The following is a 21,142-nucleotide window of genomic DNA, read 5'->3' on the forward strand; positions in this document are numbered from 1 at the left end:
GGGGGAAGAGAAGTGAATATATATCTACGGCAGCTGCACTCACTGACCACAGAGAAGGAATCCTGTTGAGGAAGAAGGGAAGGTAATGATATGTATCTATGCATCTTTTATCTATCTATCTTTATAAAAAAAAAAAAAGGCAGCATTCCAATAAATGAGCCTTTCTCAACTCATGGATGTTTGTTTGGAGGGTCCTGCACCCTGAATTCATCTATGCTGTTCCATTTTTTTTCATCTATCTATCTATCTATCTATCTATCTATCTATCTATCTATCTATCTATCTATTATCCATCTATCTATTATCTATCTATTATCTATCTATTATTTATATATCTATGATCTGTCTATTACCTATTATCTATCTATTATCTGTCTATCGATCTATTATCTATTTATCTAATTTAATAATAATAATAATAATAAGTAATCATTTTCCTTCAGGTCGAGTCAGAATGGATGCTGCTGATGTAAACCAGACATTGCCTGATATAACTCTTGATGACAACAACCAGTAAGTTTATTTTCTTCATTTCATTACTCAAGTTAAATTCTCCCTAGATTTTCTTCATGTCTATATACGCACCGATATACGTCAGTGGTGCTAGCGGTGTTTGTTGTGCAGAGAATTAGGCTTTGCATTGTATTTTCTCTGTATATACCCAACACAAAAGAGAATTGTACATAGACTTTCTTACTGCAATAATTTAGCGGGATGTCACATCACAGAACCAGATTTTTTTTTTTGCAAAAGATTGGCAGATCTGGCCGGGTCGGATTCTTTCTACTCAAACACCCACATATAATAGAGTTGGTTAAAAAATTAATTTTTAGATATACAATTATTCCCTAATTCTAAACTAAGGAGAGGAGGGCTGGTACAGGATGAGCAGCTTTGGACACATCTGTAGGTAAGAGTTTTCGAAAACTATGGACACGGATGCTCGCTGACATGAATTGACTTCCGAACCCTTCCTGATAGGCAATATCAATCAGTACAAAGTTCCGACTCTTAACAAAAATGGTAAAACTGGTCAAAATGAATGAAAGGGGAGTAATATTGAGCACCATAATCTTCTGTTCTTGGATGGAGAATTACGTTGGTGTAGAATACCAAAAAAAGATGATCTCACAAGAGCTTCAGCTTCGGTTCTTCTATTTATGAAACTATTCATTCTCCATGTATCTAACTTATACCCTATCATGTCGTCTTAGGTCCTCTTACGAATACAACAGGACAGGTGGCACTTATTATGATTTCCCTGATTACCTGTACGTTATACAGAAGATATCGATTGTTTTATACATCATCATTTTTGCGCTAGGGACAATTGGCAATGGATTAGTTATCTGGATTGCCAGATTCAGGATGAAGAGGACAGTCAGTACTATCTGGTTCCTCCACCTGGCCATCGCGGACTTCCTCTGTTGTGCATCTCTTCCTCTGCAAATTGCACAGTGGACATTCCCTCCTAAAGACTCATTATTTATTATTTGCATTTTGAGTATTGGCCTTCTAGGACTGAACATGAACGCCAGTGTCCTTCTCCTGACGGCCATGAGTATTGACCGCTGGGTATCAGTCATGTGGCCATTCTGGGCTAAAGTTCATAGAACTCGTAAACTGGTGAGAATCACTTCCGCGATTATTTGGGTGTCCTGCTTACTTGTCGTCGGTTTTGTGACTTTCTCATCTGTATTTTCTAAGTATGATTTAACTGAATGGTGTATAATAGATAGATATACGCACATCTCTCTTCGTGAGATAAGAAGGAGAATTCGACTGATCAGGTCAGTTATAATGTTTGTGATCCCTTTTCTCATCATCTTATCCACTTATGTCACTATATTTTTTAAACTTAGAAAAAGTAAGAGATCCCAGAGATCTCAGAGATCCTCCAGGATCATCACCGCTGTTATATTGGGTTTCTTCATCTGCTGGTTTCCATATTACCTCTGGCCACTAACAGCCTTGTATGGTGGAAATTTCATACATTTTCATCTTATAAATACTATTGTTACCAACCTGGCTTGTCTTAACAGTTGCATCAATCCAATCATTTATGTTTTCATGAGCCAAGATTTCCAACAAGGTTTCTTCAGATCCATCCCCTCAAGACTCGAAAGAGCCTTAGGTGAACATCCTAATGATTTATGTAGGGAACGAAAGGATTATGAACATTCTCGCACTACAAATGGTTAAAATGTTAGCTACCAAAGTGGAAACCTCCTAATCCCTTCACATCACTAACATTTTTCATTTTTGTATTTTCGATTTCTCTCCCTCTTAGAATTATAACTTTTATTTTTCGTTGACATAGTCGTATGAGGACTTGTTTTTTTTTTGAGAGTTGTAGTGTTGAATGAAAGCATTAATTTGACCACGTAATGTTTAGCCTTCATATATTCATATGGCATTGAAATTAATGTACAATTATCAGTGATGAGCAAACCTTCTTGGAAAATGTCTTCTCCGAGAATGCTCTGGTGTTATTCGACTATTTTGGGCATTGTCGTAAATTATGTTCGAGTCCCCGCGGCTGCATGATTTGCGGCTGTTGGGGAATCCCTGCATGTGTTAAGGCCAGGCTCAGAATGGCCCACAGGAGAATAGGAGAATCCTCCGGTGGGCCCCTATGCAAGAGTAAGCTATTTACCTCCAACATGAGCACTAGCTGGCCAATACATTAATTCGCAATGTACAGACAAAAGCAGTAACTCATCATTCATTCAGCAAACTATTTTGTTTGTTTTTATATTGAGGCAGAACTAAATTTGTGAAAGAGGGTAATATTATATTTGCATGAAGCTGAACAGTAGGCCCCCAAGTCCGTGTTACTGGTGGGCCCTTGCCACCCATGCTCGACTCTGGTTCAGGCTGTCTAACAAACAATCCCTGCATGTGTTCAGGCTGTCTATCAGCAATAAGGGCCGGAGCTGGAGCAGCCCCTCCCCCCAGCGGCGTAAGTGGAGGTCAGCATGACCATGGGATGGAGGGAGGGGTTAGGGTTAATGGGTGGGGGCTTAAGAAAAGCGGGAGTTTAAGTAGCGTTGGGGGGTGGGGCTTAGCAGTTCCCGCTCTCTGGGCAGCTTGTGTGCAACTCACCATGTCCGCTGTCGATCGGATCCTGGAGAGCCTGAGGGCTGCGGTGGCTTCGCACCCTCCCGACTGGCTGGAACGGCAGGTGGCGGGCATTATAGGGAGCGGCGGTCAGGCGGCAGCAGCGGCGTCTCCTCTGCGGCGCTCGCGCTGGGCCAGGCCCCCGGAATGACACTCTCCCGATTCAGCTCCCCGGGCCCCCCGTAGGCGTAAGAGCCCCTCTAGGGACCCTCCAGGCCGGGCGCCATCTAGTGGCGGTGCCAGCGCGCCCCGGCCTGGAAGGAATCTGGTAGTCAGAAGGGGCCCATCTTCGGATGCTAGGCCTTCGCCTCGCAGCGTGTTGGGAGCGGAGCCTGCGCAAGCTGGGCAGCGTGGGAGGCCTCGTGCGTCGGGGGGTCGTGGCGGTGATGTCCCTGCCGCACGGCCTGCCTCAGCTTTACCTAGGAGCGGGCAGAGTGGCGGTTATGGACCGGGTGGCCCTGGAGCCCACGTTCTTGGGCCGACCCCGTTTTCTGCAGCAGGACCTTCATCTGCACCGGGAGTTCTGGATGCAATGGCGGTCTCATCAGGACTTGATGGGGGCTCAGCAGCTACGTCAGTGCAGCCATTTGGTGGTCAGCTGGCACCAGATTCTTCATCGCCACCTGCTGGAGTGTCACAGGGATTGCAGCTGGATTTAAGCCACGAACCTATATGGTCATCCCCCTCAGATGGATCGTTTTCCACAGGACGGAGTCGTCAGGACCCTGGTACTCCGGCTGGAGGGATCACCGCTCCCTCGCAGCCTGGTGAGTGTGCGTCTTTGTCTTTATTATCTGCTGAATTGTTATCCCCTCCAGTTGTTCGGGGGCAGCAAGGGGATGTGGGGTCTGTTTCTGGGGCCGTGGTCCCGAGTGTGGGGGATTCGGGGGGTATAGGTGCGGTATTAGCTAACGTTAGGGATTTACTGGTAAGGCTGGAGAGGGGTATGAATGATCAGAGGCACTTGGCGGCCTGGATTGGTGCTGGAGGGGGGTTATTGGTGCGAGTGAAGTGGCGGTTAGCCCTGTGGCTCCGGTTTCAGTTTCAGTTCAGACGGAGAAGGAGAAGGAATGTCGCATTCACTTGGATGATAGGGCTCACGGGGAGGTATATGTCTGTTTTGAGGGCCCTTTGGGGGCGCACCTTAAAAAAGAGGTGAAGGAAAAAATTGTTAAAGACGAATATATGGAAATTTTTTCATTGCTTCCCCTGGAGAAATTTAACCTGGATAAGGGGAAGGAGGACAGCAAGAAAGAAGAAGAGGAAAAGCGCAGATGGCGTCTTATTCCTCAGACTTTTGTTAATTGGCTGCAAGCTTTTGCTATATTGGCTAGCGTGATTGGTGAGAGGGCGCTGGAGAATTGTTTGGGCCTGTTCTGCTATATGGACTCAATTGGGGAAGCTCATAGGGTGTATGGGGGGCAGGCGTGGTTGAGGTACGACGAACAATTTCGGCAGAGGAAAGCGATTCGTCCGACGTTGCGTTGGGAACAAAAGGACATAGGGCTGTGGTTACGTGTGATGGCGCAGTATAAATTCGGTCATTCCTTTCAGGGGGGGGCCGGATTTTCCAGTCAGGGTAGTCAGTCCGGCAATACGGGGGCGTCAGGCCAGTCTAGTCAGTCAGGGGGCATAAAGCGGGTTTGTGTTGGCAATACAATGATGGGCAGTGTAAGTTCGGGGTTAACTGCAAGTTTAAGCACTTGTGCTCCCATTGCAGTGGCTCCTCACATGGGGCCTCAAAATGCTTCAAGAAAGCTAAGTCGAAGTCAGGGGCCAGGAATTCCCATGGGGGTGACGCCAGTGAGTCTGGAAAGGATGGACCCCTATCTAAATAGATATCCGAAGAGAGGCAGCAGATTTGTTATTTAGGGGTTTTCTGTTTGGTTTTGTTATTCCGGCCCTGTCGTTTGAGGTGCCTCGGGTTATTAAGAACTTGCGGTCAGCCTTGGTTCATGGGGAGATTGTTTCGGAAAAGTTGAATAAGGAAGTGGCTTTGGGCAGGATGTCCGGCCCATTTTTGTCTCCTCCGTTTGAGGATTTGGTGGTCTCCCCCTAGGTGTGGTGCCCAAGAAGGAGGTGGGCAAGTTTCATTTGATTCACCACCTGTCTTATCCTCGTGGGTTATCAGTTAACGACGGTATTGCTCCGGAGCTTTGCTCGGTGGTTTACGCGTCATTCGATGAGGCCATCGGGTGGGTTTGCAAGTTCGGGAAGGGGGCTTTGTTGGCTAAAACTGATATTGAGGCGGCGTTTCGGTTGTTGCCGGTTCACCCGGATAGTGTTAGACTTCTCGGTTGTTTTTGGGAGGGGGGTTTCTTTGTGGATAGATGTTTGCCCATGGGTTGTTCTTTATCGTGTGCTTTGTTTGAAACATTCAGTTCATTTTTGGAATGGGCAATTAAGGACGTTTCAGATTGTGATTCGGTGATACACTACCTGGACGACTTTTTGTGTGTGGGCCCGGCTGGTTCCGATCGTTGCAGTAGGCTTTTGAGGGCTGTTGAATGGGTGGCAGACCGGTTTGGGGTTCCGTTGGCCCCTTGGAAAACTGAAGGCCCGTGCACGTGTTTGAGTTTTCTGTGCATTGTCATTGATACTGTGGCCTGGGAGTTCCGGCTGCCTGTAGAGAAGATAGAGGGATTGCGTGAGGATTTGGCTCAGGCGCGACGTGTGAAGAAACTGTCTTTGCGGGATCTGCAATCATTGCTGGGAAAACTCAATTTTGCTTGTAGGGTGATGCCGATGGGGAGAGTTTTTTCCAGGAGGTTAGCGAGTGCCAAGGCTGGAGTCCGTGCTCCGCATCATTTTGTTCGGTTATCGGCGGACTTGAAAGAGGATTTGGCAGTTTGGAGCACCTTTTTGGAAACTTACAATTGTCGTTCTTTGATGATGGAGGAAGTAGTAGGTAATGAGTCGATGGATTTGTTCACGGATGCAGCTGGTAGCAGTGGTTTTGGAGCGTACTTCAGAGGGCAGTGGTGTGCGGTGCCCTGGCCTGCGGAATGGTTCTCAGCGGGAATAGTGCGTAATGTCGCGCTATTGGAACTTTTCCCTATTTAGGTGGCAGTCCATTTGTGGAAGCATGAATTCCGTAACAGGCGCATTCGTTTCAACTGTGATAATATGGGGGTGGTTTGTGCAGTGAATGGTCTCACAGCGTCATCACCTCTGGTCGTGCGGGTTTTGGGACAGCTGGTTCTTCGTTGTTTGGAATTGAATTCACAGGTTACAGCGACTCATGTGTCTGGGGTGTGTAATTCAATTGCTGACTCTCTCGTTTTCAGTTCGACCATTTTCGGTCCTTGGCTCTGGAAGCAGAGATCACCGGTTTGGAATGCCCAGTAGAGCTTTGGCTTGTGGTATCCGGGATGCAGAAGATCTGATAAGGTCGTCGTTGGCTCCCAAAACATGGGAGGCTTATCAAGCGGCTTGGTTATCATGGGAAAGGGAGTTGTCGTCTTACCCTGGGGCGGGGGATTTTGATCTGCAAGTGGGTGTCTTGTTGTCATGGCTGAGTTGAGGGTTTTCCAAAGGTTGGTCGTGGTCTAAGGTGTCGCTGCACTGGCTTTTGGTTTTAAACTAAGGGGACAGAGGGATTTGTCAAAAGTGTTTTTGGTAAAGCAGGCGGTAAAAGGTTTCTGTAGACATTATAGTCATTTGGATTCACGGCGTCCCGTGTCTCTTGTGATGTTGGAGGGGTTAGGCGAAGTGTTGGGATTGTTGTGAGTCGGATTTTGAACACTGTTTGTTCAGACTGACTTTTTCTTTTGCCTTTTTCGGCGCGATGAGAATTGGGGAGTTGGTGTCTCCCAGCAAGAAAGTGGCGGGAGGAATTTTGGCGCGTGACGTATTTTTGTCCAACGGGCGTGTGGAGTTTTGGTTACGTCGCTCTAAGACGGACCAGGTAGGTCAAGGTAGGAAGGTTGTGCTCGGTTCGGTCGCTGGTTCAAGAATGTGTCCCATCAACTGTTTGAGATGTTTTTTGGGGAGGGTCCCTTCCAGGGAGGGTTCGTTACTTTGCAACGTGGATGGTTCATCGCTGTCGCGATATCAGTTTCATATGGTTTTCAAAAGGGCGATTAGAGCTTTAGGTCTAGATGATTCTCGTTTTGCTCCTCATTCGTTTCGTATTGGGGCGGCAACTTCTGCTGCTGTGGGTGGTTTGGATTCCGAGGTTATCAAGCGTATTGGTAGATGGTCGTCCAATAGACATCGCAGTTACGTTAGATATTGATTGGAGGGTTATCGGGGTGCCTGGAGGCATCAGTTGTTTTTGTGGTTTGGTTTTCTTTAGCAATGGTTTAACTGTATGTGTTTGTATCTTTCAGGTTCTTTGCCATTGCTTGTGTGGATTTTCGGCCATTCTTATGTCCATTGGGGAGCCCTGAGAGCGGATGTACGGTCGGAGGGTAGACAGCTGGGCTTCGATCGGTCGGTGGCGGTGGTCTGTTGGATTGGCTTTAGGGGCATGGCCTGGAACAGGGTTCTGAAGGAAATTCACAAGGCGGTCATTTTGGATAAGTCACCAGATATTTTGGTGTTGCATGTGGGGGGTAATGATTTGGGGGTGAGACCTTTTAGAGAGTTAATTAGGGATATAAAACAAGACTTGCTACGGTTATGACTTTTATATCCTGGTTTGGCAGTGGTTTGGTCTGAGATAGTGCCGTGGAATATGCGGTCGTTGGACAAACTTTTAAGGCGAGGATCAAAGTTAACAGAGCGGTGTCTGCTTTTGTTGTCCGGAATGGTGGAGTTGCCGTAAGGCATTTTGAATTGGAAAAAGGTGATGGGGCCTTCTAGCTGGCCGACGGGGTGAATTTAAATGCTGTGGGAATTGATTTCTGGGCGCTTAGTTTTCAGGAGGGTGTGGAGAAGGCCATAGCGTTTCGTTTTGGTGGGGTCTCGGGCCTTTGAGGTATTCAAAGTCCCTCGTTGTGGTGGCTGGGGGGAGTCCTTGGAGTTGGTGGAAATTGGGTTGGGGGAGCCATTGGCTGATGGCTCCTGTGTATTTAGAGTTCAATTGGTTTTGGATCTGGTGACTGGGGGGGGTTCCGGCAGGGGTGGTCGGTTCCCCTGGATTTTAGCATGAACAGTGAACCCGATTGGGGTTTTTTGGTGCTCCCGAGCCAGTGTGGTAACGGCTGGGAGTAATTTGGTTTTGATAATGGTCACGCTTTGCTGTGTGGGTCACCAGATTCTTTGGGAGCTCCAAGGACTCCTTCACAGTTAAAATGTTGGTGGTTGTTATATATTTCAATGTTTGTTGTTTGTTAAATAAATAAAAGGCTGCTGTGGCCGTTACTATTCCAAAGAATCTGTTGTATGTGTTTTATTTGAGGTTAATAGGGCTTGCACTTTGAGCTATGTGCAATGATGGGTGGGTGTGGGGTGGGTTCCCCTCACCCCAATCGCTCGACATTACCAGGGTCATGCAAATTATGCAGCCGCAGGGACTCGAACAGAATATACGAGCATGCCCAAGATACTCTGATAACTCCTGAGCGTGCTCGGATAAGGCGTTGTCCAAACATGTTCGCTCATCACTAACAATTATACAGAAGAATACCAGATTTAAGGTTTTTGTTTTAAAGAAATAGCTCCGTATAATATGATAATTTTGCTTATTTCTATGTTTTAATTTGTATAATTTTACAATTTGGAATTTTTGCATTAAAAAAGGTATGTAATTTATTATTCTATTTGAACTGTCGTCTTTTTTACTTCAATGGTTTGGAAATAATGATGCATAATAATCAATAAATCAAATATCAAATGGAAAATGGATTTGTCATTCTTGTTCTCATCAAACAGGAGTTTGAACTTGAAAGGTAAAGCAATAACGCATATTTCTATAATTGCAGACTGGTGACTTAAGGTACCGTCACACTAAACGACATCGCTAGCGATCCGTGACGTTGCAGCGTCCTCGCTAGCGATATCGTTTAGTTTGACACGCAGCAGCGATCAGGATCCTGCTGTGATGTCGCTGGTCGCTGAATAAAGTCCAGAACTTTATTTGGTCGTCCGATCGCCGTGTATCGTTGTGTTTGACACCAAAAGCAACGATACCAGCGATGTTTTACACTGGTAACCAGGGTAAACATCGGGTTACCAAGCGCAGGGCCGCGCTTAGTAACCCGATGTTTACCCTGGTTACCAGCGTAAAAGTAAAAAAAACAAACAGTACATACTCACCCAGCGTCATACCTCCCCCAGCGTCTGCTTCCTGACACTGACTGAGCGCCGGCCCTAAAGTGAAAGTGAAAGCCGCTGTGCTGTTAGGGCCGGAGCTCAGTCAGTGTCAGGAAGCAGAAGCTGGGGGAGGTATGACGCTGGGTGAGTATGTACTGTTTGTTTTTTTTACTTTTACGCTGGTAACCAGGGTAAACATCGGGTTACTAAGCGCGGCCCTGCGCTTAGCAACCCGATGTTTACCCTGGTTACCCGGGGACCTCGGCATCGTTGGTCGCTGGAGAGCGGTCTGTATGACAGCTCTCCAGCGATCAAACAGCGACGCTGCAGCGATCGGCATCGTTGTCGCTATCGCTGCAGCGTCGCTTAATGTGACGGTACCTTTAGAGTATCATTTCCTACTAAAGCTTTTCTTGATTGGCAGTGGTGGGAGAAGATCAGCAAAAGTGGGAATCAAAACTACCGTAAATCAATGTCTGAGAACTGCAAGTGGAGAACGTTTCTCCTCATGGAGAAAGCTAAGTTGACATGGGGAGACTGATAGGCCATGCCATGCTCCTCTTCCAACTCTAATATTACTCATTGGAAATGGCAATCGTAAAAGTCAATATCAACCAATTAACTATCCTTGCCATATTACTTAGGATAAGAAGTCTAACTATACACTCCACCTTAAGCCACTTGTTTTGGGGTATTTGCTCCTCAGTAGTGGAAAGCAGTAGGCTCCAGTTAACTGAGTGAGAGTCCTCTGTCAAAAAGTTTAAGGGGTGATGCTTCTCCTTGAGGAGGATACCAAGTTAGCATAAAGGTACCGTCACACTAAACGATATCGCTAGCGATCCGTGACGTTGCAGCGTCCTGGCTAGCGATATCGTTGTGTTTGACACGCAGCAGCGATCAGGATCCTGCTGTGATATCGCTGGTCGTTGATTAAAGTTCAGAACTTTATTTGGTCGTCAGATCGCCGTGTATCGTTGTGTTTGACAGCAAAAGCAACGATACCAGCGATGTTTTACAATGGTAACCAGGGTAAATATCGGGTTACTAAGCGCAGGGCCGCGCTTAGTAACCCGATGTTTACCCTGGTTACCAGTGTAAAATGTAAAAAAACAAACCGTACATACTCACCTGCGCATCCCCCGCCATCCGCTTCCTGCACTGACTGAGCGCCGGCCCTAAAGTGAAAGCACAGCACAGCGGTGACGTCACCGCTCTGCTGTTAGGGTCGGCACTCAGTCAGTGCAGGAAGCGGACGCCGGGGGACGCGAAGGTGAGTATGTAGTGTTTGTTTTTTTACATTTTACACTGGTAACCAGGGTAAACATCGGGTTACTAAGCGCGGCCCTGCGCTTAGCAACCCGATGTTTACCCTGGTTACCCAGGGACCTCGGCATCGTTGGTCGCTGGAGAGCGGTCTGTGTGACAGCTCTCCAGCGACCAAACAGCAACGCTGCAGCGATCGGCATCGTTGTCTGTATCGCTGCAGCGTCGCTTAGTGTAACGGTACCTTAAGGAATATCCATTCCACAAGGAGAAATGTTTTCCCTTAGCTCATCTGTCAAAGGTTTTTCACCTAGCCAAATAAGAGTTGATTTGCAATGATGAGGTGCAAACACCATAAAACATGTCTCCAAATAGTGTTAGGTTTGATTTCTTATCTTATGACTAGTGATGAGCGAGTATACTTGTTGCTCGGGTTTTCCCGACAATGCTCGGATGATCTCCGAGTATTTGGGGCTGCTCGGAGATTTAGTTTTTGTTGATTCAGCTGCATTATTTACGGCTACTAGCCAGCCTGAGTACATGTGGGGGTTGCCTGGTTGCTAGGGAATCCCCACATGTAATCAAGCTGTCTAACAGTCGCAAATCATCCAGCTGCGGCAAGAAAAACTAAATTTCCGAGCAGTCACAAATACTCAGAGACCACCCGAGCGTGCTCTGGAAAACCCGAGCAACAAGTATACTCGCTCATCACTACTTATGACATTTGGCAATGTTTAAGGATTATTCATTTTTAGGACTGTTACCCCAATAAGTAGCACTAGAGTTCACGTCTTCTTCTTTTATAAAGAGATTATTTGCATTTTTAGAACTTATAAAGATGACCCAATCTAAGCATTTGTAAATGGTGATATCTATCTATGAATAACAATTTTTCTTGACTTCAATTCTCAGTGGCAGTTAATGGTCCTTTTACTCCCTATGAACTACAATCATGTAAAAGTAAAAACAAATGGTTCTGAGAAGGAACAAAAACCATCCCTATCTACCATGCAAAGAAACATTTTCTGGTCATAACGATGTCTAACTATGCTTAGTCACCATTAGAGATGAGAATATCTCCTGAAATATGATTTGGACTTTACTGCTATGACATGGCTTGCGATTTTTCCAACCTCAGAAGAGTGAAGGGAACTGCTGGCTAGTTGACTGCCATTTGGCTTGATTTGATCAAATTAGACCACAAAAAAATTCTGATTATAGCGAATCTAAAAAATTTGTAAAATTGATTTGCTCATCCATTACCCATATAAGAGTGGATAACTTGCTGATTAATGAGGGGTTTACCACTGGGATTCCCAGTGATGATAATAATAATAATAATAATAATAATAATAATCTTTATTTTTATATAGCGCTAACATATTCCACAGTGCTTTACAGTTTTGAACACATTATCTATACTGACAACAGGAGTTTGAGATCCCAAGAACAAACTCTGATGAATTGTATTCAACGACCATTCATATCTGATATCCATTCCATTTATTTATATGACTGCCATAGATGAGCACATCATACACAGTGATCAGAAAGTTGTCCCAAATGTTTTGGAAAGGGGAAAACTTTTTTTTTGGGGGGGGACTCCTTAAGGACCAAGTTGTTTTGTGGCATCTAGGAACATTTATTTTGTTTTTCACCGGTCATATTGAAATGATAATCTTTTACATCTGTATGCTGTCTGTTTAAAAAAAAAAAAAAAAGAAAAAGCTGGACTTATCTAGATGGTGGAGTCCAACTCTGTGCTATTTCTGGCTGTCCCATTGATTTTGAACAGAATTCCAATTCACTTGAACAAAAGGTGTTTTTTTTTTTCCAACATGAGGCACAGTATGGTCAGATTCCGGCCAATCAAGCAGTTATCATCTAATAGATAGGTAAAAATATTATTACTTTAAGGGTACGTTCACACAGGACTTTTTTGCTGCTTTTTTTTGCTGCTTTTTTTTATGCTAATTTAGGTGTGTTTTTTTGGTGCGTTTTTGGTGCGTTTTTTGGGTACGTTCACACAGGACTTTTTTGCTGCAGATTTTTGCTGCAGATTTTTGCTGCAGATTTTTGCTGCTTTTTTTATGCCAATTTTCAGCTGCTAGGACACCTCACAATGGCTCTTCACACCTTACTACCAGGAACTCCCTCACAATAGATCACAATCCGGACACCTCACAATGGCTCTTCACACCTCACAATGGCTCACAATGGCTCTTCACACCTCACTACCAGGAACTCCCTCACAATAGATCACAAACAGGACACCTCACAATGGCTCTTCACACCTCACAATGGCTCACAATGGCTCTTCACACCTCACTAACCACACCCCCAAGCTCTTGGCTGTGAGATCCCTTCCTGCTGGCCATGATTTTCTGCACAAAAAACGCAGCAAATAATGCTACATGCGTTTTTTCAGCGTTTTTGCAGCGTTTTTTTCATCACCCATTCAAGTCAATGGGTGAAAAAACGCAGCAAAAACGCAGCAAAAACGCTGAAAGAAGTGACATGCCCTATGTTCAAAAAAAGCAGCAAAGCAGAAAAAACTGATCAAACAAAAAACCAACGTGTGTGCATGAGATTTCTGAAATCTCATAGGCTTTACTGGTACTGTAAAAAGCAGCTGAAAATTAGCATAAAAAAAGCAGCAAAAAAAAGCAGCAAAAAAGTCCTGTGTGAACGTACCCTAAAGAAGTTGTCCACTACTTGGACAACTTCTTGTCATACCCCTCTCATGGCTCCAATAAAATAATAAAGCTTATATTCAACTCATGTTTTGACGCCATTCGCGCAGTGTCAGCACTCGTTCTACTGGGACTCCGGTGTTGTTGTTGTGGCACATGACGCCGGCACCCAATCAATGCTGGCGTCACTGTCCCCGCCTCCTGTTGAATTGCGAATTAAAAGGAAGTCTGAGATTAGCTGCAGCCTGGACTTCCTATTCCTGTTCGATTTGACCGTAGGTGGGGACAGTGATGCCAGCGCTGATTGGGTGCCCGTGTCACAACAACCACATGATGGGCTTGGAAGAATTAGTGCCAACACCGTGGGAATGGCACCAACATGGGAGGTGAGTATAACCTTTTTTATTTTATGGATCCGAAATATTATGATCAAGAAGTCGTTGTCCTAGTAGTGGAAAACACCTTTAATATCCATTTAGGCTAAGGCTGTGTGGAAATTAGTAAATGCTTGATAAAGAAATCGCATCGCAACATTGGATTTCATACCATGTACCGTTGTGACTTACAACATACCGCCACACAGAATCTCAAATGTTTCTAAGTAAGTTGGATTTTCTGTTGCTAGTCACAAGTCGCATGTAACACACTTGCCAAACAAGGCTTTAATGCAAGGCATGCTTGACATGCGACCTGCCTTACTGCTTTACTTACAGAAAAATCGCATCTTTAAAATAGTGGAACAGATGCTTTTTCCGAGCCTTGATGTTGCACCATACATGCTGCCGTATAGCCCTAGCTTTAATGTTTACAAAAGTTATCCATATAATTATATTAACAAGCTTTTCTACTGTTTCCTGACATTTCTGTATCCAATTTATATGTTTTATATCTTAACTGTTTTAAAATCAGAATTGAATAAGTGAATTTTCTGTAGAAGCGTTGTTTATGATTACACTCCTAGTTGCCTATCCTGCTCATACAGAATAACACATACCTAACACATAACTAAGATCTCATCTACGACTAGTGTTGAGCGATACCGTCCGATACTTGAAAGTATCGGTATCGGATAGTATTGGCCGATACCCGAAAAGTATCGGATCTCGCCGATACCGATACCCGATACCAATACAAGTCAATGGGACTCAAGTATCGGAAGGTATCCCTTATGGTTCCCAGGGTCTGAAGGAGAGGAAACTCTCCTTCAGGCCCTGGGATCCATATGAATGTGTAAAATAAAGAATTAAAATAAAAAATATTGATATACTCACCTGTCCGGAGGCCCCTGCACCTTACCGCTGTTAACCGGCAGCTTCCGTTGCTTAAAATGAGCGCGTTTAGGGCCTTCCATGACGTCACGGCTTCTGATTGGTTGCGTGCCGCTCATGTGACCGCCACACGACCAGTCACAAGCCGTGACGTCATTCTCAGGTCCTAAATTCCGAATTCTAGGAATTTAGGACCTGAGAATGACGTCACGGCTTGTGATTGGTCGCGTGGCGGTCACATGAGTGGCACGTGACCAATCAGAAGCCGTGACGTCATGGAAGGTGCTGAACGCACTCATTTTAAGCAAAGCTGGCTGCCGGTTACTACCAGGGTGCGTCAGAGGGTGAGTATATCCCTATTTTTTCCATCATACATGACGGCACCACGAGAGAGGGGATCCGCCCATCAAGGACAGGAAACCTTCAAGATAAAAGGGGCGGCTCCTCTCTCCACATCAGTTGGTTTCCTGTCCTTGACGGGGAACCCTCAAGATGGAAGACGTCTGATGAAGATGGATGACGTCTGAAGATTGAAGAGGATGCCGGGGCCGGGGTCAGTGGATTTGGGCAGGCGCTGGTCTGCTGCACCCGTCACCAGGTACCCGTAGTCGCCTCGGGGGTCAATGTATACCATGCCCCCCCTGAGCGAAGCATGGCCACAGCCCGCGAGGCGAACGCCCGGGTGAAGATTCTCCACGGGGGCCGCAGGTGCGCTCTCCCCCCTGTCGAGTAAAAATCCTGCCTGTCCACGGGGGTCACCTTATGGTGCCCCCCCTGTTGACCAAAGGTGGCCATGCAGCCCGTGAGGCACATCGGTGCCCGGGCTAGGTAAGCTCCTCGGTGGGGTTTGGGGCCCTCCCTGTTGAGCGTAAAGAAGCAGGTCTCCCCCCTTACTAACCTCCTCCCTGGTCGGTACCTGTACAGAGGAGCGGTTTTGGAGCGGTGTCCACTGAGAAACATCTGCTTGTTGGGGATGAGTGCTGTGCATCTGGCTCCTGGGGTCCGTGGCATGGACATTTTCCGGCGCTGCAATCTCCTGCTCAGTCGGCGTCAGGTACCCGGAAATGGCAGGTACGCCCATGTGCACAGTACCCGGCGGCAGCACTCGGAACATTATAGAGGTGCTAAGCAGCAGGGGGACTGAAAGACGCGGTGCGCACCGGAAGTGACAGCAGCGCGCACTGGAAGTAAGTCCGGGTGCGCACGCAGGGCTCTGCCAGAGGCAGGATCAACCAGGTAAATGGTGGATTAAAAAGCGCGCACCGGAAGTGGTTGCCGGGTGCGCGCTGGCATGATTATACAGCACAGGCGTTCCGCTAGCGACGGCAGGATCAACCAGGTGATTGATTGCTCATAGAAGCACCGGAAGTGGTGCAGGCACGATCAACCAGGTAATCATTCAGGACAGGTGCGATTATACACCTGATCACTGAAGCAGCCAGTAAGGCAGGATCAACCAGGTGATTCACTAAATAGATTCACCCTTTTTCTTTTTTTTTTTTTTTTTTTTTAAGCAAGCCAGAAACGCTGCCCTGTGTCACTAAAACCAGGCCAGGTTGAAGGTGACTACTCTTGCTAAGTGTTAGTGTGTATGATGGAGAGTCTTTCACCAGAGCATTTGATGCCACAGCAAGAGATACAGGAGAGGCGGTCTCGCTCAAGCGAAAAGAGCCAGTCCCGCCATGGCAGCAGCAGAAGACACTCGGACAGCGTACGGACGGATCGCCGTGCCAAGGAGGGGTCCCTAGTCTCAGGGAGAGACACGGAGAAATCCAGCCAACCTCCGGATCCGGTACCCGTACTTTGAAAGCGTCCGAGTGGTGAGTGATCTGCGAGAAAGTCCAGCACGCTAATGTCTGTTCTTTTCTCTTCTCTTATCTCCGTCTCTCCCCTCTTTTCTTACATACATTGCGGGGTGGAGTATAGGAGGTCCCCAAAAAGTGTAGTGGAAAAACTAAGAATAAGGAGTGCCCCTTATGTAAAAAGCCCTTAAAGACATCTTGGGGTAAAAGACTGTGTCAGAAGTGTATCAACAGGACGGTTGCGGAGGAAACACCCTCCTTTACGGACAACCTAAGATCACTGATCCAGACCGAGGTCTCGAAGTCCGTAAAAGCATTGCAGACACCTGACACAGATGCCAGATCTAGGGACAGATCCAGCCCTTCAGTAGGATACCAAAGAGATTCCTCGGGGTCAGAGCAGGATTCAGATACAGCCCGCTGCTCGGATAGTAGCTCAGAGGAGGAAGACATCTTTCCAGCAGAGGCTACGGATAGGCTTATTAAAGCTGTTCGCTCTACCATGGGGCTGGTAGATGAGAAGGCCAAAAAGACAGCCCAGGAACTTATGTTCAGTGGCCTACAAAAGAAAAAACGGAGGTCATTCCCTGTTAATGAACAAATTCTAGATCTGATTAAAAGGGAATGGCAAAAGCCAGAAAAAAGGTCCCAGTTAACCACCTCCCTAAAAAGAAGGTACCCTTTTGAAGAGGAGGCGTCCTCATCTTGGGACAGAGCCCCAAAAATTGATGTGGCGGTCTCCAAAGTAGCCAGGAAATCCTCCCTGCCATCCGAGGACCTAGGTTCTCTAAAAGAACCTCTGGATAGGAAGGTGGACAGTTCCCTGAAGACAGCTTGGGAAGCCTCAGCAGGAGCACTAAGGCCAGCCATCACGGCCACTTGTGTAGCCAGATCCCTTAAAATCTGGATAGACAACCTGGAGGAACAGGTAGAGAAAAAAGTTCCCAGGGAAACTATCCTGGAGGCAATACCAACTATGAAAGCAGCGGCGGTGTTTCTAGCTGAAGCATCAGTGGACTCGGCTAGGCTGGCAGCAAAATCAGCAGCGTTAGCCAACACAGGACGCCGTGCCGTATGGCTTAAATGCTGGCCAGGAGATACTCAGGCGAAGATGAAGCTCTGCTCTTTGCCTTGTGAGGGGAACTTCCTCTTCGGACCGGCTTTAGACGAGGTATTGGAGAAAGCCGGGGATAAAAAGAAGAACTTTCCAAAACAGCCATTTCAGCCCTTTCGTCGCTCCTTTCGGAGAGGTCAAAAATTCCGGAGGCAGCAGTACAGAGACCGAGACAGGAGCAACCTGGACAAGCGACCCAGGGGAGGAAAAGGCTTCTATTTCGGCAAGTCCCCCAGAGACACCAAAAAACCCTCCCAGTGACGGTCCTTCTCAGGTGGGAGGGAGGCTCTCTCACTTCCTTCCAGCCTGGGAGAGGATCTCATCCAGCATATGGATCCGGCAGATCGTAGGATCAGGCCTAAAACTAAAATTCCACCACTGGCCTCCAAGAAGGTATATGCAGACCCCGGTACAGTCCTCTCAGGAGAAACAAGACAGTCTGGAAGGAGAAGTAACATCACTCCTAGACAAACACGTCTTGGAAGAAGTTCCTATAGAGGAAAGAAGGGAAGGATTTTATTCCCCTCTTTTTCTCATAAAAAAACCAGACAACTCCTGGAGGACAATAATAAACCTAAAAGGCCTCAACAAATTTCTTGTAATACCATCATTCAAGATGGAGACCATAAAATCAGCGGTGAAACTTCTCTATCCCCAGTGTTACATGTCCGTCCTCGACCTCAAGGACGCTTATTATCACGTCCCAATCAGACAACAAGATCGACGGTTTCTCAAAGTGGCAGTCCAGATGGGGTCCCAGCTGCGTCACCTCCAGTACAGGGCTCTGCCCTTTGGGATAGCAACAGCCTCACGGGTATTCACAAAGCTGATAGCAGAGGTTGCGGCACATCTCAGGGAAAAAGACACTCTGATAATACCCTACCTGGACGACTTCCTGATAGTGGGGAAGAACTTTTCTCACTGTCAGGAACAGGTCAGGATAGTGATGGACACTCTTCAGACACTGGGATGGCAACTAAATCTCAAGAAGTCCAAGCTAGAGCCAGCTATGGTCCAGAATTTCCTGGGGATAATGATAGACTCCGTGGCACAGGAGTGTCGCCTCCCAGAAGAAAAAGAGGAAAAAATCAAACAGATGATTATAGCCATTTTAAAAAAACCGGAAATGACTTTAAGAAGGGCCATGTCGGTGTTAGGATCCCTAACCTCCTGCATACCGGCAGTAAAATGGGCCCAGTTCCATGCAAGAGAACTGCAATGGTGTGTGCTGCAGAACGACCGGGAACTTCAGGGGCAGTTAGAGCAGAAGCTCACTCTCCCACTCTCTGTGCTCCAATCTCTCAGATGGTGGTTACAGATGGAGTCATCCCCAAGAGGAGTTCCCTGGACATTCACAGCCTCCAAGGTGATCACAACAGACGCCAGTCCGTGGGGGTGGGGAGCCCACTCAGACACACTATGGGTCCAAGACCCCTAGGCTCAAGAGGAGAAAGATCTATCCTCAAACGAGTGGGAGCTCCTAGCAATAGAAAAGGCGCTAGAGAGATTACTTCCTCACTTGGCAGGGCATCATGTGAGAGTCCTATCGAATACGTGAACCACCAAGGAGGCACCCGCTCTCAGGCTCTGATGCACGTAACCACAAGACTCATGTCTCTAGCCGAAAGGCATCTCCTGTCATTATCGGCCCTGCATATCCGAGGCGTGGACAACATAAAGGCAGACTTTTTAAGCAGGAACCACTTGAGGCAAGGAGAATGGTCCCTAAAAAAGTCCGTTTTTCAACGGATAGTGCACATGTGGGGAACACCCAAGGTAGACCTCTTTGCCTCAAAAGTCAACAAGAAAGTCCAAAAGTTCTGCTCCCTGAACCCAGCAGACAGGCCGTTGGCAGTAGACGCCTTCAGTATAGAATGGACGTCAGGACTCCTGTATGCCTTCCCACCGATATGTCTAATCCCAGTGGTTCTGAGGAAGATCAGGGAGGACAAGGCCAGGGTAATTGTCATAGCTCCCTTCTGGCCGAAAAGACCGTGGTTTTACTGGCTGAGAGTGATGTCAGTGACGGACCTGTGGGTTCTCCCGGAAGACCAGGACCTTCTAACACAGGGTCCCTTCAACCACCCGCAGAACTCCGGGCTTCATTTGACAGCCTGACTTTTGAGCGGTCGTTACTAGAGAAAGAAGGGTTCTCAGCTGGGTTAATATCCACCTTGCTCAGCAGCAGAAAACCAGTAACGACCAAGATCTATGGGAGAATATGGAAAAAATTCCTCTCCAGCTCAGGGCCAATACGGGAAGGGGAGGTCCCAATAGTGGCAATACTGGAGTTCCTGCAGAAGGGCTTAGATCTGGGGTTAGCTGTTAGTACCCTCAAAGTACACATTTCAGCCTTAGCAGCCCTATTTAACTGTGACCTGGCAAGTAATAGGTGGGTGGTGAGGTTTGTCCGAGCCTGTAGTAGAGCTGACTCTTCTCCATCTCCTACTCCTCCACCATGGGATCTAAATCTAGTGTTAACAGCCCTGACGGAAAGCCCCTTTGAGCCGTTAAATACAACTTCTGATAAAATACTAACATTAAAAACAGCTTTGTTAGTGGCCCTTACATCGGCCCGTAGGGTGGGGGATTTACACGCGTTGTCAGCTGACCCCCCTTACACACAAATCATGGACGATAGGGTTGTATTAAAATTAGATCCGGCATATCTCCCCAAAGTGGTATCGAGATTTCATAGGGCTCAGGACATAACCCTACCCTCCTTCTGTCCCAATCCCAGTAAAAAAAAAGAGGAGAGACTCCATTGCCTAGACGTTAGGAGATGTATCCTACAGTATCTAGAGGTGACAAAATCCTGGAGGAAGCAGAGGGCTTTATTTGTTTCGTTCCAGGGGTCAAGGAAGGGCCTTAAAGCCTCAAAACAGACTATAGCTAGATGGGTGAGAGAGGCCATTATTCTAGCGTATAGTAGTGCAGGCAGGGTTGTTCCACAGGGTCTGAAAGCCCACTCCACGAGGGCCATGGCGACATCATGGGCGGAGAGAGCAGATGCTACCATCGACCAAATCTGTAAGGCGGCCACTTGGTCCTCTCCGTCTACATTTTTTAAACACTATAGGCTAGACCTATCTGCTACCTCTGATCTCACATTTGGGAGAAGAGTGTTACAAGCAGTGATCCCTCCCTAAAGAGAATACAAATCTCTGTAACTCTCTCGTGGTGCCGTCATGTATGATGGAAAAACACGGGTATTACATACCTGGTAATGTGTTTTTTCATGAGACATGACGGCACCCTTATATTCCCACCCTTTTGATCACGTCATTAGTTGGGTGCATTATTAGAATTATTTGTATTATACACTCCCTGGGGTATCGGTGAATAGAACCGTATAGGATGTATTTATGTGTACACTAACCAGCGGAGTTCCTCTCGTACTCTGTAAACAACTGATGTGGAGAGAGGAGCCGCCCCTTTTATCTTGAAGGTTTCCTGTCCTTGATGGGCGGATCCCCTCTCTCGTGGTGCCGTCATGTCTCATGAAAAAACACATTACCAGGTATGTAATACCTGTGTTTTTATTTTAATTCTTTATTTTTTACATGGATATGGATCCCAGGGCCTGAAGGAGAGTTTCCTCTCCTTCAGACCCTGGGAACCATACACTGGGAACTTCCGATTCCGATTCCCGATACCACAAAAGTATCTGATCTTGGTATCGGA

At 46.8% G+C, this 21,142-nt stretch overlaps 1 protein-coding gene across 1 annotated transcript; it reads left to right on the top strand.

Annotated features, from left to right (window-relative positions):
- The first annotated feature begins 454 nt into the window (after positions 1-454).
- Positions 455-2,202, top strand: LOC143767796 (C3a anaphylatoxin chemotactic receptor-like). Its single transcript, XM_077256316.1, has 2 exons — positions 455-513; positions 1,215-2,202. Exons 1-2 carry the CDS (start codon positions 455-457, stop codon positions 2,200-2,202), a joined length of 1,047 nt encoding a protein of 348 aa, XP_077112431.1.
- Positions 2,203-21,142: the final 18,940 nt, after the last annotated feature.

Source organism: Ranitomeya variabilis, chromosome 4 (assembly GCF_051348905.1).
Source record: "Ranitomeya variabilis isolate aRanVar5 chromosome 4, aRanVar5.hap1, whole genome shotgun sequence".
Lineage (NCBI taxonomy): Eukaryota > Metazoa > Chordata > Amphibia > Anura > Dendrobatidae > Ranitomeya > Ranitomeya variabilis.